The sequence below is a fragment of the Rhincodon typus genome, chromosome 4 (assembly GCF_021869965.1).
Source record: "Rhincodon typus isolate 14 chromosome 4, sRhiTyp1.1, whole genome shotgun sequence".
NCBI classification, from domain to species: Eukaryota; Metazoa; Chordata; class Chondrichthyes; order Orectolobiformes; family Rhincodontidae; genus Rhincodon; species Rhincodon typus.
Window position 1 is genome coordinate 3,825,887 of NC_063335.1, and position 16,782 is coordinate 3,842,668.

Below are 16,782 nucleotides of genomic sequence, written 5' to 3' on the forward strand. Positions count from 1 at the left end.
TCACAGTCCTTGCGTTGTATTTTGTGTATTACTCCAGTTTTGCTAGTTTTGGGTATGGGATCCTTTACGTTCGTCAGTAGCTGTTGTAGGGTGATTGTCAGTTTGAGAGCTACTCTGATACCTAGGGGTCTGAGTAGTCTTGTGGTCGTCTCTGATATGTACCTGATGTATGGTAGGGTGATTAATGAGTCTGGTTATGTTGTGGTCTGTCTCAGAGGTAATGGCAGATTGTGCTTTTTGGGTATCCATTCCTTTTGAAGACCCCGTACAGCTGCTCCTGTTCTGCTTTGCGTAGTTCCGGGTTGCTGCAGTGTGTTGTGGCTAATTTAAATAGTGTCCTGATGCAGCTCTGTTTGTGGGCATTGGGATGTTGCTAGTGTAATTGAATATTTGGTCCATATGTATGGTCTTTCCATATACGCTACTCTGGAGTTCCCCGTTGTTTCTGCGTTCTACCATTATGTCCAGGGAGGGTAGTCACTTGTTCTTTTCTTCTTTTGTGAATTTTATCCCAGTGAGTATGTTGTTTATATATCAGTGGGTTTCTTCTAGTTTGGTGCGTTTAATAATTACAAAGGTTTCACCTACATACCAGATCCAAAGTTTGGGTTCTTTAATGGGGAGCGCTGTCTGTTCTAGCCTTTGCATTACTGCTTCTGCAATCATTCCTGATATTGGGGATCCTATTGGTGTGCCATTGATTTGTTTATAAATGCTGTTGTTGAAGTTGAAGTCGGTTGTGAGGCACAGATCAAGTAGTTTCATGGTGGTGTCCTTATTGATATTGTTGGTGTCTTGGGTTGCCTGCTTACATTGCTGGGTTATCCAGTGTACGAACCACTGAGAAACAGAACCAAAAGTAATATCAACCACCCCAGCAATAACAAGCAGGACAGAACACCAACATTTCACAGGAGATGCACTGACCATGTTACCTCGCAGGGTGGGGTAGAGGGGAGAAAACAGGGAACTACAAACAAGTCAATTTGACATCAGTCATTAGGTAAATATTAGAATCTATTATTTAAAAAGTCTTATTAATGCATTCAGGAAATCATAGATCAGAAAATGTAAGCAACAATGTATGAGAGTGAAGTTGTGTTTGACAAATTTGCTAGACTTCTTTGAGGAGGTAACTTGTAATGTACATAAAAGGGAACTAGTAGTTGTTATATACATGAATTTTCTCAAGCCACCCAATAGGTTGTCACACAAATGCTTTTAAGCTGAGAAAAGCCTCATGGGACTGGGATGGGGGATTGGTTAATGGACAGTCGGCATAAATGTGACATTTGCAAGTTGCCCGGCTGTAATTAGTGGAGTGCTGTAAGTGTAGAAGCCTCAGCTGATTAGAATCTGCATGGGTGACTCCTATTAGCAATGACAGATTGCTAACTCAGCGAAGGAGACTGAAAGTAACATATCTTAGTTTGCTGATGACAACAAGTTAGGTGGGAATGCAAGCTGTGAAGAAGACACAAAGAGGCTGTGCCATTAAGAGTAGCAACAAAAGAACGCTTTTTAAAAGGGTGTGAAATTTTTAAATACTGATGATCAGAGATATTTTGATATACTCTTACAAGGAATGTTAGAAATTAGCTTGCAGGTACTTCTGTTTAGGGGTGTAAGTATTTGAGCGGGGTTAATAGAGAGGAGGGCATTAAACAGTATCCAATATGATATCCCAGGGGCAGCTTTGAATCTTGAAGGAGTAAGACCTATCAATGAGGTCTCCCTCACAGTCTTCTTAATAATATCTATCATACCACTGTAGCTTGTACCTAGTTGCTGTCATTGTATCTTGTTTAAGACAAGAACTTCATCTTATTAGAGTGCCAAGTGGTTTTCCTCTACCACACTGGACGAGAAAGTACTGTAGGTCCCTACCCTGAATGAGAATAGCGGCAGCAAATCCATCAGATGAGCTGTGGGGTGGATCAATCATATAGCAGGTGCAGCAATTAGGATTATAAATTACATGTCGATTTTATTACAAGGTGAGTGGGGAGCAAGCAAAAGAAAGTCTTGGTACAGAGACCACAAGGTGTAGAGCTGTATGAACACAGCAGGCCAAGCAGCATCAGAGGAGCAGGAAAGCTGACATTTCGGGTCCGGACCCTTCTTCAGAAATAGGGGAGGAGAAGGGGGTTCTGAAATAAATAGGGAGAGAGGGGGAGGCGGATAGAAGATGGATAGAGGAGAAGATAGGTGGAGAGGAGATAGACAGGTCAAAGAGGCGGGGATGGAGCCAGTAAAAGTGAGTGTAGGTGGGGAGTTAGGGAGGGGATAGGTCAGTCCAGGGAGGACGGACAGGTGAAGGAGGCGGGGATGAGGCTGGTAGGTAGGAGGTTGGGGTGGAGTTGAGGTGGGAGGAGTGGATAGGTGGGAGTACAATTCTTGATACAATTGTTCAGGGTTTTGGTAAGTTGGCACCTTGAGTACAGAATGAATTTTTGGTCTCTATGCGAAGGACAGATATACTTCCTTTGGAGGTGCTACACCAGTGGTTCACAAGACAAGTTCCTGGGTGGGTAAGATTGTCCATTTATAGGAGACTGGGCAGGTCATGTCCCTGTTCTCTGGGGTTTAGAATACAGAACCTGACCGGGTAGACACTGAAAAGTTGTTCCATGTCCAGGGGAATCCGGAACTCGGGGTCACAGCCTTGGGGTATGGATTTGATCATTTGTGACTGAAATGTGGAGGATTTTCTTCACTCAACGGGTTATGATACTTTAAAATTTTCTCCTCCGATGATTGTGAATGCTCTTTCACTTGGTATAATAAGGCCTGGAAGAGACGAATTTTTGATCTCCCAGGGAATCATGTGATATGGGCAGCTGGCAACAAAGTGGAGTTGTGGCAGAAGAAACTGCTGTAACATTCTGTTTGCTGCTGTTTTTTATATTCTTATTTCTCCATTATTGTGGCTTTGCTTATGTTAATTTTAGTGAGTTCCTATTCCAGTTCTGGTTTCTTGTAGATTTCCAACCTGCTAATTTCCTCTATTAGAAATGAAATCTCTCCTCTGTTGTAAATGCAATCAAAATCAATTATTCAAGATGTCTACAGTTTCTTCATTTTCATTCATGGTGTCACTGTTATCAGTTTATAAAAGGCAAAAATTGTTCCTGAACAGTCTTTTATTTTGAATACAATTGTAAGAAAAAGTGTTCTGGTTATATCCTTTCCGAGCTTTTTCTGCATGCTCCCTTTTTGTAGCTCCTATTTTCATTACATCTTTTCCATTCTTCAGTATCAGTGATTTTTGTTTACATTTTGGTCTGTTTTCTCTTTTAGTTTTATGTTGGCTGTTACTGTTGTTTACATTAATTGTTCTGAAAGAATTAATAAAAAGTTGCACAAAGCTCCACTCAATTTGATGATCTTACAAAGCCTTTGGATGGAGAATCAGGCAGTCTAGCATGGGGTTCCCATTGCGATAGACATATCACCTTTGGCTCCTGTACGTAACAATTATGCTTAATCAGTTCATGTATATGTATTATTGCTATGATATAATAAACCACACTTTGTTATGTAAGACAAGTTCCTCCACTTCACCAGTGGTCAATCCTCCACCACTGATACCACTGATGATTATGATGTGGAGCTGCCGGTGTTGGACTGGGGTAGACAAAGTCAGAAATCACATGATACTTCACATCCAAGTCCACTTCACCTGACAAAGGAGCGGCGCTCAGAAAGCTTGTGATTTTAAATAAACCTATTGGACTATAACCTGGTGTCATGTGACTTCTGACTTTGATAATTAGACGGCCCTCAGACTCAGCATAAAAAGGAAGACCTTGCCAGCAAGTTACTCCAGATGCAAGCCACCAGCAGGTGTCACCCAGAACCCAAATGACATTTAGGTCTTTAGTCATTGTGCTTTTCTTTCTATAAAGTATAGCTCTTCTTCTTTGATGCATTAAATTATTTATTGAACACCTCTTATTGATCTTTTACTGTTTTTACCCATTAAAAGATTTATTCAGTTCACTGTTGTTTTGCATTGAAGTCAACATTATCTAACTTTCACATCTTAATTGCAGTTAGACATTTCTCTCTTTCAAACATCAGATTGAAACCGAATGATGTGCTGAGCAATCAACTTTCTTTCCAGTCTCAATTGTTCTTAGTGGTTCCCCTCTCCTCAGATACAAATCTCCCTCTCTTGTAAATTTGGTTGCCTGTTCCATCATAAATAAAACAGCATTTGATCTCTCTTTCCTTGCAAGCTGTTGCCCCATCTCAAACCTCCCTTTTCTCTCCATGAGCATGTGGAAACCTTCCAAACCCAGTCCCATCTTACCTACAGTTATGTGTTTGATTCCCTTTAATTGGGTTTCTGTCTGTATTGCAGTGCTGAAACAACCTTTATCAAAGTTACAAATGGGAAAAAATGAAGCACGAAGGAACTTGGGAATCCTTGTTCAGGATTCTCTCAAAGTTAACATGCAAGTTCAGTTGGCAATATTAGCATCCATTTCAAGAGGGCTAGAATATAACAGCAGAGATGTAATGCTGAGGCTGCATAAGCTTCTGGTCAGATTGCATTTGGAATATTGTGAGTAGTTTTGGGTCCTTTTTCTGAGGAAAGATGTGGCTGATATTGGAGAGGGTCCAGAGGGAGTTTGCAAGAATGATCCCAGGGATGAAGGAATTGTCATATGAAGAGCAGTTAAGGACTTTGGATCTGTACTTGATGGAGTTTAAAAGGATGAGGCGGGTTCTGATTGAAACTTACAGAACACTGTGAGGCCTGGATAGAGTGTACGTGGAGAAGATGTTTCCACCAGTAGGAGAGATTAGGACCTGAAAGCACAGCCTCAGAGTGAAGAAATGACCCTTCAGAACTGAGATAAGCAGATTTTTTTTAGCCAGAGGATAGTTAATCTGTGGAACTCATTGCTGCAGATGGCTGTGGAGGCCAAGTCATTGAGTGTATTTAAGACAAATATAAACAGATTCTTGATTAGTAAGGAGATCAAGGGTTATGGGGGTGATGGTAGGAGAATGGGTTTGAGAAACATACCAGTCATGATTGAATGGTGGAGCAGAGTCAATGTACCAAATGGCTTTCTGTTCCTAAATTTTGTGGTCTAATGCAGATATTTTGTGAAAGTGGCCATGCTGAGTAAGTCATCCTTATTCATCTTAACTGTTGTTTCAGATGCATTTTTCACACCATCCTAATCAATCTCTTGTCCTCTGTCATTATATTGGGTGAAACCACCTTTACCTGATTCTGTTTCATCTATTAAATTGTTTCCAAAGAAGTACCTCCAAATGCATTATTTACACATAATCTTGGCCTTTTTTGTTTTACTTTGACATGCCTTTTTCCCACACCACTGTATCTGATTTGTAACACTGCCTGAACAGAAATTAAGACAGAAGACATTGTCTTAATGATTTTGCTACCAAAGTGAGTAACTTCTCATTTACCCACAATATGCTGCACCTGCCATGCATTTGCCCTCTCACTTGGTTTGTTCAAATCACATAGAAGCATCTCTGCATCTTCCTCACAGCTCAGTCTTCCACCCAGTTTTCTGTTAGCTGCAAATTTGGTAATATTGTATTTACTTCCGTCATCCAAATCATTAACATACATATTGTGAATAGCTGGGTTCCTAGCACTAATCCTTGCGGTACCCCACTAGTTACTGCTCACTATTCAGAAAAACACCCTTTATTTCCTGTCTGCCAACCAGTTTTCTATCTATCCCCAATGCTATGCGCTTTAATTTTACACGTTACTCTCTGATGTGGAACTTTGTCGAAAGCCTTCTGAAAGTCCAAATCTTATCCATGGGCTCCCCTTCATCAACTCTATGAGTTATCTTTACAAAGAACTCCAGTAAATTTGTTAATCATGATTTCTTTTACGAAAGTTCATGCCGAATCTGTCCAGTCCTGCCACTGTTTCCCAAATGCTCAGCTATTAATTCTTTTATTATTTCTTTTACAATGGACTCTAGCATTTTCCCCACAATACACTACAGTCTGATTGGTCCATAATTCCTGGCTTATATTACTTACTACTGTAGGAACTATACCATAATGTATAGACTCTTGAAAGATGACCACCATTTCCGTAAGTAACCTGGGATGCAGATTATCAGCGCTTGGGAATTTAGTGGCCTTCGAAACTGCATACTAAAACCAGATTATCTGATTCCTTCAATAAAAGTATTAACTCTCAGCCAGGTCCTGAATATTCAATGTACACAGACTTGATATTTGTGCTAATGTCATTTACTGTGCTGCAGTGAAAAATGCATTTTCTATTTATTTTTTACTTGTATCTGCATAGCTAAAAAAGTTTCTAGTCAACATAAAATGATTCATGATCCACAACTTACTGTTTTCTCAGACGATACATAAGTCTATTGAAATGAGACCCAAGAGAAGCCCCACAATCCCCAAGGTTGAGAAGATGAGAAGATGTTGTCAACACAAGGGACACAGCATCCCTGACCCATAACACAACAGGAAAGCTATGTTGGGCAATGGATACCCACAATCAGAAATACCCTGAGCATCGCAAGACCAAAGGCTAAGATAGAAATATGGCAAAAGGAGTAGGCCATTCAGCCCATTGTGCCTGTTTTCACAAAGGTCACTGAAATTAAACTGTGATTTCATTTCCAGGTCAGGAGCATAGCATCTGGGCAATTCCTGGTTTTGCAAACTCAACCCTCGCAATGTTGCTCTGAATGTTCAGATTTTTCAGATTTTCTATTGAGGAGAGGCAGGGGGAAGTGGTGTGCAGTTGATGATTCCCACCCTTGGGAATAGTTTGGAAGTCACCAAAGGGACTGCTGGGTGTGGAAGTGGGCTGTAGGAAAAACCAGCACTTTGTTCCCACTGTAACAAAAACAACAAAACTAAAACAACTCAGACCCTTTACACATGACATTCCTATGCCCAACATGCCATTTCATACCCTCACCCACAACCCAATAGCTCATCATATTTTTGTTTCCTTTATTCATTCATGGGATCAGGGCATCACTTATTGCCCATCCCTCTGGGCAGTTAAGAGTCAACCACATTGCTGTGGAATCACATGTAGGCCAGACCAGGTAAGGATGGCAGTTTCCCTTCCCCAAGAACATTAGTGAACCAGATGGGTTTTTTCCTGACAATTGGCAACAGGTTCATGGTCATCATTAGACTCTTAATTCCAGATATTTTTATTGAATTCAAATTCCACCATCTGACGAGGCGGGATTCGAACCTGGGTCCCCAGAACGTTATCCAGGTCTCTGGATTAACAGTCCAATGATAATACCACTTGACCATCGCATCCCCATATGCTTTATGCCAACTACTCTGCTCTACCCATCTCCATGGCCCTTTATAGCCCCTGTGCCATATATCCCCATGGTCCTTGATACCCTTTCCATCAACCTATGCCCCTCTACCCACAGCCTACTGCTTATAGCCCCTATACAGCCACAGAACCATACTGTACAGAAGATACCCTTCAGGCCCTCAAGTATATCACCAAAATTCCATTACCACCTACATGAGTCCTACCTTTCTGCACTTGGCCCATAGCTTTGAATGTTATGACACTTAAAGTGATCATCTAAGTACTTTTTTAAAGATTGTGAGGTTACCACCAAACTACTCTCTCAAGTAATGCATTCAAGATTCCCACCTACACCCGGGTGAAAAACATTTTCCTCAAATTGCCTCTAAATCTCCTTCCTTTCACTTTATAAGTGTGCCCTCTTGACTCTTCAACTAAGGGGAGCAACTGCTTTCTACCTAGCCCCTCATAATTTTATCCACGTCTAACAGGAACCCCCCCTTAAACCTTCTCTGCTCCAAAAGAAAATAACCCAAACTTATCCAGCCTCTGTTCACAGCTGAAATGCTCTATCCCAGACAACATCCTGGTGAATCTCCTCTTCAACCCTTCTAGTGCAATCACATCCTTCTTACCATGTGGTGACCAGAACTGCACACAGTCATTCTGCTGTGTCCTAACCAAAGTTTTGTACAGCTCCTTCATAACCTCCCTGCTCTTATAATCTATGCCTCGACTGATAATGTTAACCTATGCCCCTTTAGCTACCCCCATGTCCCTGATGGCAACTTGGTTTCAAATCATGCCAATATCTACCACTCTTGCCCTTACGTCCACCATGACAACTCACTCACTGGGTGGACCTCAGAACCCAGACTAGAAATCAAGAGAAAACTCTTTACTGCTTGGAGCCAGACCTTGCATAAGGGAGGTTGGTTGTGACTGGTGGGGATCAATCATCTCAGCCCAAAGACATCAGTGCAGGACTTCTCAGAGTAATGCCGTGGGCTCAACCATCTTTAGCTACTTCATCAACAACCCTCCCTCTGTGATAAGGTCAGAAATGGAGATGTTCGCTGATTATTCCACAGTGTTGAGTATCACTCACAGCTCCTTGGATACTGAAGCTGTCTGTGACCATATGCAGTAAGCCCTCAACATCATGCAGGCGTGGGTTGATAAATTGCAAGCGGCATTCATGAGTCAAGTGTCAGGAAATGAAAATCTCAAAAAAGGGAGTATCCAACCATTTACCCCTGACTTTCAATGGCATTACAATCACAGAATCCCCCACTATTAACATCCTGGGATTACCATTGACTAGAAGCTGAACTGGACGAGGCATATACATGCCATGGCTACAGGATCAAATGAGAGGCAGTGCTGAATAATTTACCTGTTGACTCCCCAAAGACTGTGCACCACCTCCAACATGCAAATCAGGAGTGTGATGGAGTGCCTTGATTATTACAGCTGCAACAACACTCAAGAAGCTCAAGAACATCCAGCACGAAAAAGCCTGCTTGGATGACACCAACCACCATTTCAAGTATTTATTTACTATACAGCCAATGCACAGTGGTAGCAGTGTGTATCATGCACATGATCAACTTTGGAGACTTGCCTTTTGAATCCTTCAACAACATCCTTCCAAACTTGTGACTTTTACAACCTAGAAGGACAGATGCTTGGGAGCACCATCACTTGAAAATTCCCTTCCAAGTCACGTACCTTTCTGACGTGAAACTGTTGCTGTATTAAAATACTGGAACACCAACCCTATCAGACCAGTGGGTATACCTACAGCACATAGACAACACTTGTACAAGAATGAGATAGTAAGAACTGCCGATGCTGGAGCGTGAGATAACAACGTGTAGAGCTGGAGGAACACAGCAGGCCAGACAGCATCAGGGGAGCAGGAAAGCTGACGTTTCGGGTTGGGAAGGGTCACGTCAAAGGCAATTAGGAATAGGCATTACATGCTGGCCTAGCAAATAACGTCCATTTAATCCTATGAATTTTTTTTTTAAAAATTAGTTTGTGGAGCTTTCTAATCCATATGGTAACCTTTATGATCATTAGCCTGATTTCTTTACCTACACAATGTATTATGCTAAACATTAGCTTATGATTCTTGACTAGTGATCCAGCAATCATAAACTTAATTCCTATTATGGTGACTAACTTCAATAAATCTGATAATCTGTGGGCAGATAGCAGACAATGATAAAACTACTAATTTACTATAAAATACCAACTTGTTTGCTAATGTCCTTCAGGAACCTAACCTGGCCTAGATTTAAATCATTCTTCCCTCAGATGGAGTAAGTTGGAAGGGTCATCTGGCCAGCACCTGCTCATATTTCTCATGTTGTCATGTGTTATAGGATCAAAACTGTATCAATTAATTTGGAGGTTCATTAACACGTTTTGCACCATTATCATTTAAATATCAGAAAGCAATGATTTTCTGCTTGTTTATATTCATTCCCATAATGATATTCCATCTTTGGCTGATTTTCTAGGGAAGATAAGCATTGTCAGTGCCGAGTCCACGGATTCCAGTCAGGAAAGGGACCAAAAGAGCGCAGGAGGTAGGTGCATGATTTTGCATTGTCTCTAGAATTATGTTCTACTGTACTACAGCATAGCCAATAGATCTATAAACCTATATATCCAGTTTGAATATGAATGTCAAGTACTGTGCTTCCTATGTTGTTGCTGATGTTGACTGTAATACCTGTCTGTCAAGAATATCCTTAAGAATTGCTTCTCTGACCATACGCTTTATCATCCTCTCTTAAACAACATCTTATTCTCATGCCAAAGTTAAGCACCTAAATGAGTCTCTACATTAAAACAGTGATATCAAAACAATTAAACATTGTTATTACCTACTTCCATTGTGTCATTACTGTGGAATATGCATCAGAAAAGAAGTGCAGCAAATATATGTTGTTTTATTCGATTAACTGCAGAGTATCAAATTGGCATTGTTTTTCATATTTGTTAACATTCTTTTTAAAACAAATAATACAAACTTGAAAAACTACAATTATGTTCCATTCACTGAAACTATAACATCATTACCTGTAATTATATATATCTTATAGCTAATAAGCACTGTAATGAAAACGAATTATTTAAATGCAGGATCATCTTGGTACATCTATCACCCATTCGGGATGTTCATGTCTGACACAAATGCAATGTCAGCATTTTGTGTTTGGATTTTCACCCTCACAAGGAATCATGTAGACATTGTTCTGTGAAGCACAGAAAGCTGTCTATTCTCCACAACATGAGACCCAAGACATTCAAGTCAAATTTTAATTAGTCACCTTCCAAGTCCAATGGGAAGGTTCCGTTTCCCAAAGAAAGCAATAATTTGGATGGCAGGTGTCAGGTAAGTTGTTCAGATCGGGTTTGTGAGGGTATTGTAACCAGGAGAGAGGAACAAAAGAGGCCTAAGGTTCCTCTAGGCCTGCAAAGAAAAATGAATAAAGTTATAAATGTATCTGAGATTATTGACACTCTAGATCCATCTCCCATTACCCACATTCAGTTAAAATTGGAATGTTGCCTCACTCCTTTAAATAGGGGTTCCATTCACCTGTTCAAAGGAATAAGTTTAAATTGCAATCCATTAGGATTCCAAAAAGAAAATCATTGTGGCTGTTTTAGCTGCCTATCAGTGGGCAGAATTACAACCAGCCCTTTGGGCTTGAGTGTAAGACTAGACAGTTGAGTTTGTCCAACTGATTATTTTGAAACTGCGGGTTTTAGACAAGTCATTGCGCTTGATAATGAAAATGAATGTAAGATGTAAAACAAGTGCCATGTGTCAGTTTTTATAAAGCTTCATTTCTGCTCATCTCAGATTAAGCATCCAAATTTTGGCTGTTGGATCATAAAGGCAATATCAGCAACGATTATTGATAAACTGTTGATAACTAACCTTTTTGATAATGAAGGCATAATTATCAAGCAGCAATGAATACTTTGATGTGCCCTCCAACAGAAGGTGCTGAAAATACTCAGCAGGTGCAGCAATGGAGAGTGACACCGTTCAATGATCAGCAATTTAGTCAGGAGAGGGCAAAACTGGGATTCAGCAGCCTACATCATTCAGAGCAATACCCACTAAAGCCTGTTACTCAGCTTGTTAGTTGATGCAGGGCTAGACTGTAATTTTTATGGTGATAACACCGGATCTATCCCACATCTGGAATAATCCAAGTAAGAAGAAAACAACAACACTTGGAAAGCCAGCTATCACTCTCTTATTCAATCAGAAACGCATTTGAAAAGGTATTTCTCTTATTTCACAGCACTTGCGCACTGCTGGCAAGGTCTGCATATGTAACCTGATCCTAATTGTATGGAAAAGGTTGAAGTGAGCTACTGCTATAGTCCATCTGGTGTCATTACACTCACAAATGCTGTTGGAAAGTGAGTTTCAGGCTTTTGGCCCAGGGACAGTAAATGAACATCAACTATAGTTTCAAGATAGAGTGGTATGTGGCTTGGAATAGAATTGCTAAAAGTGAGACTTCCATCTGTCTGCTGCTATTGTCCTTCTAAGAGGTAGAGAATTTGTGTGTTTAAAAAGTAATGTTGTCAGAGGAGCAGTCATGATGAGCTGCTGCAGTGCATCTTGTGTATGGTACACACAGCTGACATTGTCTGTCAGTGTCAGAGGGCGCAAATGTCTAAGGTGGTAGATGGAGGGTCCACACAGTCAAGATTTTGATGGTGAAGGGTTCAGCAATGGTAATATAATTGAATATCAGGGGTAATAAGGTTAGATTCTGTCATTTTGGAGGTGGGACAAGGCTAGCATCCACAGATGCCATGGGGTGGATCTCCCTTGTCACAGACTTGTTCACTTGTGCAAAGTGCACACACATGCAGAGTGAGCCATTGGATTTGGGAACAGGAACCAGTGGGTTATTTTACCTGCAATATTATGCTGTACTGTATATTAGCTTCAATTTCTCATCTCTCCTTTTTCAAGGTGGGTGTGGAACCTTTCTTGGAGTTAACAAACAAACTGATTTGGTATTTTGCCTTACTGTAATATGGTAAACTATTTGCAGCTTCACCAGATCCATGAAAACTTTTGGAGGTTTTAACTTGAACTTCCTCTGGTTTGTTCTGGTTCTTTAGCATCTCCACCTTCTGGAGAAGTTTCAAATCCAAGCAAGCTGTCCATATCAGTGATGAACACTCCTGATTATATATAACAGAATCTCGATAATTACTCTGCCATTACACTGAGGTGTAGCATCAACTGTGCCTTCACTTTCAACTGAAGTACAAGATTGTATCATTGAAGCTGGGGAAAATCAAGTTTCAGCCACTATTCAGTCAAAAAATAATTTTACTCCTACTCCAGCATTTAATTTGAAGTCTGTTCTCTAGCTATTGATCATGATGCTTGGACGCTGGTCAATCTCCCTTTAAGTTTTTGAATTGGTTTGGAAATTTCCTCTGCAACATACCATTGCACTCTGCATTGATGTTTGAGCAAACGTGATGCCAGTGAGGCATTTACGATATCAACCTGGAGCAATGCAGTGACTGTGACCTCAGCCTTTCTGCTCAGATTTGGTGTAGGTACTCTCGAAGTTCTTGTCTCTCTGTGCTTAGCTGCCATCCAATAGAAATTTGCTGTGAAGCTGAGAGTAGCCACATAGACCTTTCCCGCGTCAATAAGAGCCTCCCTTTGAAATGCCTGCTATGAGTCAAAGGCTTTAATGAATCTCTGTAAATATAGCAGTTTCCTCATCAATCCCTTGTCTTCTTATAATATTGTTGGTACAGCAGCTGATTGTATTTAGGATCACACTGATGTGATCCTTGTTGGATTTCTGAGTGAGTCTGGAGGTGGCAGTGTACTGATGGAATCAACAACACCAGTTTCTAACAAGTGTGATTGAAGCCTAAGGGCTCAGATGGAGGCAAGACTATTATTATTATTTTGTGCACTTCTACTTTGACTGTTGCAGGACTCTGATAGTGGTGATTTGCTGTAATTACTGCTGCATTTATATCTGAGTGCATTGTATTGGGTTGATGGCTTTTCTCTTGCTTGCCTTTATCAGCATCAGTTGAGATCCCTCTTAAATGAATCACAGACTGCACAGTAAGAGTGTCACCATCTATAAATTTCATGACTGGGTTCTGATTACTATAAGAAATGATATGTCATGATTATAATGAGGTCAGCCAGATAGACCTCATAAAATATGAGTTCCCCGATTAATCTGGTCCAATCAGGGAGCCCTGGCTGATGGATAGGAACAGGAGTGTCAGACATCCTGTTCACTCTGAGAGCTGGCTCTGAGGGAGCTGGATCAGTGTCAAGGACTCTCCCTGTGTAAATAAAGGGGGACTTGGTGATGGGATATTGGCCCCTGTGGAGTTACCCCAGAATGAATGACCAACATGCTCATGAAAACTGCTAAAATTATTAACTATTTATACTATGTACTGAGACATTATTGAAATGGCCCTACTCCAATGTGATCTGCCAAACCTAATGGTGCAGTCTAGCCATTAGTATGCAGCTTTTCTAACTATTACTCCGTACCTATGAAACCAACATGTTACATATACTTGAAGACTCAGCACTACTGGCTAGAGAAATAATTACTCGTAAAATTAACTTTTTCTTTCACTCAGTAAATTCTCAAAGTCATACTCCAATTATAGATGAACTCAGTGATAGTTGTGTTCTTTGTACTTTCTTATATGTTTTGACTTGGAATAATAAGGTGAGAGGAGAGTCCTTCGCTGAGGCTCAGTCAGAAATCTGGAACTCCCTTTCTCACAGCACTCTGGTTGGAATTGGACCACGCAGAATGCATTGGGCCAAAAGGCAGTTTACCTCCATGTTCACATGGCAGTTATAGAGTCATAGAGTCATAAAGTATTGAAATAGGCCCTTCAGTCCAACCAGTCCATGCTGACCATGTTGCTAAACTAAACTAGTCCCACCTGCCTGCACTTGGCCCATATCCCTCCAAATCTTTCCTATTCATGAACTTATTCAAACGTCTTTTAAATGTTGTAACTGTGCCTGCATCCACCACTTCCTGTGGAAGTTCATTCCACCCATGAATCACTCTCTGTGTAAGCAAGTTGCCCCTCATGTTCTTTTTAAAACTTTCTCCTCTCACCTTAAAAATATGCCCCCAGCTTTGAACTCCCCAACCCTAGGAAAAGACCCTTGTGATTCACCTTATCTATGCTCCTCATGATTTTATTAACCTCAATAAGGTCACCCCCCGACATCCTATGCTCCAGTGAAAAAAGTCCCAGCCTTTCCAGTCTATTTTTATAGCTCAAACACTCCATTCCCAGCAACATTCTAGTAAAATCTTTTCTGAATCCTCTCCGGTTTATTAATATCCTTCCTGTAACGGGGCGACCAGAAATGCACACAGTACTCCAGAAAAGGCCTCACCAACGTCCTGTACAACCTCAACGTGATGTTCCCAACTCCTATACTGAGCAATGAAGGCAAGTTGCTAAATGCCTTCTTAACCACCCTGTCTACATGTGATGCAAGCATCAAAGAATTATGTATCTGAACCCCTAGGTCTCTCTGTTCTAAAACACTACCCAGGACCCTACCATTAACTGTTTCTGTCCTGTCCTTGTTTATATTATCAAAATGCAATACCCCACATTTACCCAAATTAAACTCTATCTGTCACACTTCAGCTCATTGACCCAATTGATCAAGATCTGTTTAGTTATCATTGGACAAAATACTTTGGCCATGCCAGCAATTCTCATATCAAAGGAGAAAAAGAAGAAGAAGCTTTATCATATCCTGAAGTTATAGCGAGGTTCTAAATAATTGCAACATCCCTGCCCCAGCCACTGTTCGGTGAGTAAAATCTAGTTGACACTCTGACAAATGAGATATTTTTTCTGGTAGTAACATGTTTATGAAGAATGAAAAAGCATCATGTAGACTCTGCTTGTTAACTTGCCTGAAGTAAAGATATTGGGATAAATTTTCATCCCAAGGCAGATTTGGAGACAGAAGGTGCAACTATTTTACATTACCAGAAAACAGAAATGTGCTGGCATGTTCCTGCTGCTGGCTTATTTTCAGGGAGATTGCTTCTGGAAGGGTGACAACTATTCACCCACCAATGGCAAGGCCTGCTTTGTCCAGTGTGGCAGAGGAAAACTACCTGGTAGTCCAATGAGAAGAGGCTCTTAAACAAGACATAGTTTCTTGTCTTGTAGTAATCAGGTACATGATATTAAGACTGTGAGGGAGATCTCAAGGCTAGGTCTTACTTCTTCAAGATCCAAAGCTGCTCCCTTACCAGACGAGCCCATGTGACATCATCATATTGTGTGGTGGCGATTGCACTCCTTAGTGTTGATGCTTTGACACCCTTACACACTCATACAACAACATGGGATTTCCAGATTGTGAATGGTCCTGGATGTACCTGGAATCTCAAGATAGGATAGTGGCAGCCTCAGCAGCAGGTCAGGGTTAGGCAAAGAACACAGAATTGATACACTGGGCTGCAAGGACCACAGCTGTGCAGGTATTACCACTGTGCATTGATGGACTGGAAGCTTTGAACGTGGTATACTTGGTAAGATTTTGATGTTTTCGGGGGAGCTTCCATCATGAGATGCCTTTGCATTCTCCTACAAACAACTAAAAGGCCCACCTTCCCTGTAGGGCAGCTGGATACACAGAACCTTATGTACACCCTCTGGGCCTTTGAGTTGTGGAACTCAGCCACCACATTTAATTGGATCATGTTCTCAGAGGCCAACTCTTCACAACCGTCCTTCACAATCAAGGTGCAAACATTTCTGAATTTCATGCCAGAAAAGAATGGATAAATTATCAGTTGGGTAACATCTTAGAGAAAATGGGAAATGTATGACCTGGTAATGCTCATTATTCAGAAATTCTAGAAACAATGAACGTGATACCTTGGATAAGTCTGAGAATGAGAACAAGCAACAGGCAGGTGGAACTAGTTTAGTTTGGGTTTATGTTCAGTATGGACTGGTTGGACCAAAGGGTCTGTTTCCATGCTGTATGACTGTATGACTCTACAACAATAGCTTGCAGTTGGCTAAGAAAACATCATCAAAACAGAAAAGGTATATTACTATCCCGTGGAATAGTTTCAAGGTATGAAGACTGTTCAAGACTTGGTGAGGGTTACTGTCCTGTTGGTTTAGTGGTTGGTTTGTTTAGCCCATCTGCCAAGATACTAGCAATATTAGACATCATATCCTCTGACATGCTGTGACAACAGTGAGGAGATGTATTTGTCATGTGTAAAATACCTTGTATTTGTCTACATTACTTTAGGTATTAGTTAGTTTTTGAAAGACTTTTACTTTTACACTTTCATTGCAATACCCACAATCCTTTTTTTCTGCTGTCTTGCACT

General features: G+C 40.8%; 1 protein-coding gene across 1 annotated transcript in view; it reads left to right on the top strand.

The window, feature by feature from the left end:
- The window catches only part of LOC109916548 (dual specificity Calcium/calmodulin-dependent 3',5'-cyclic nucleotide phosphodiesterase 1C-like), a 613,873-nt gene that overhangs the window by 552,498 nt on the left and 44,593 nt on the right, over positions 1–16,782 (top strand). Inside the window, exon 15 of the mRNA XM_048595622.1 lies at positions 9,856–9,924. Coding sequence (XP_048451579.1) covers positions 9,856–9,924 — 69 coding nt within the window. The remainder of the gene's footprint in view (positions 1–9,855; positions 9,925–16,782) is intronic.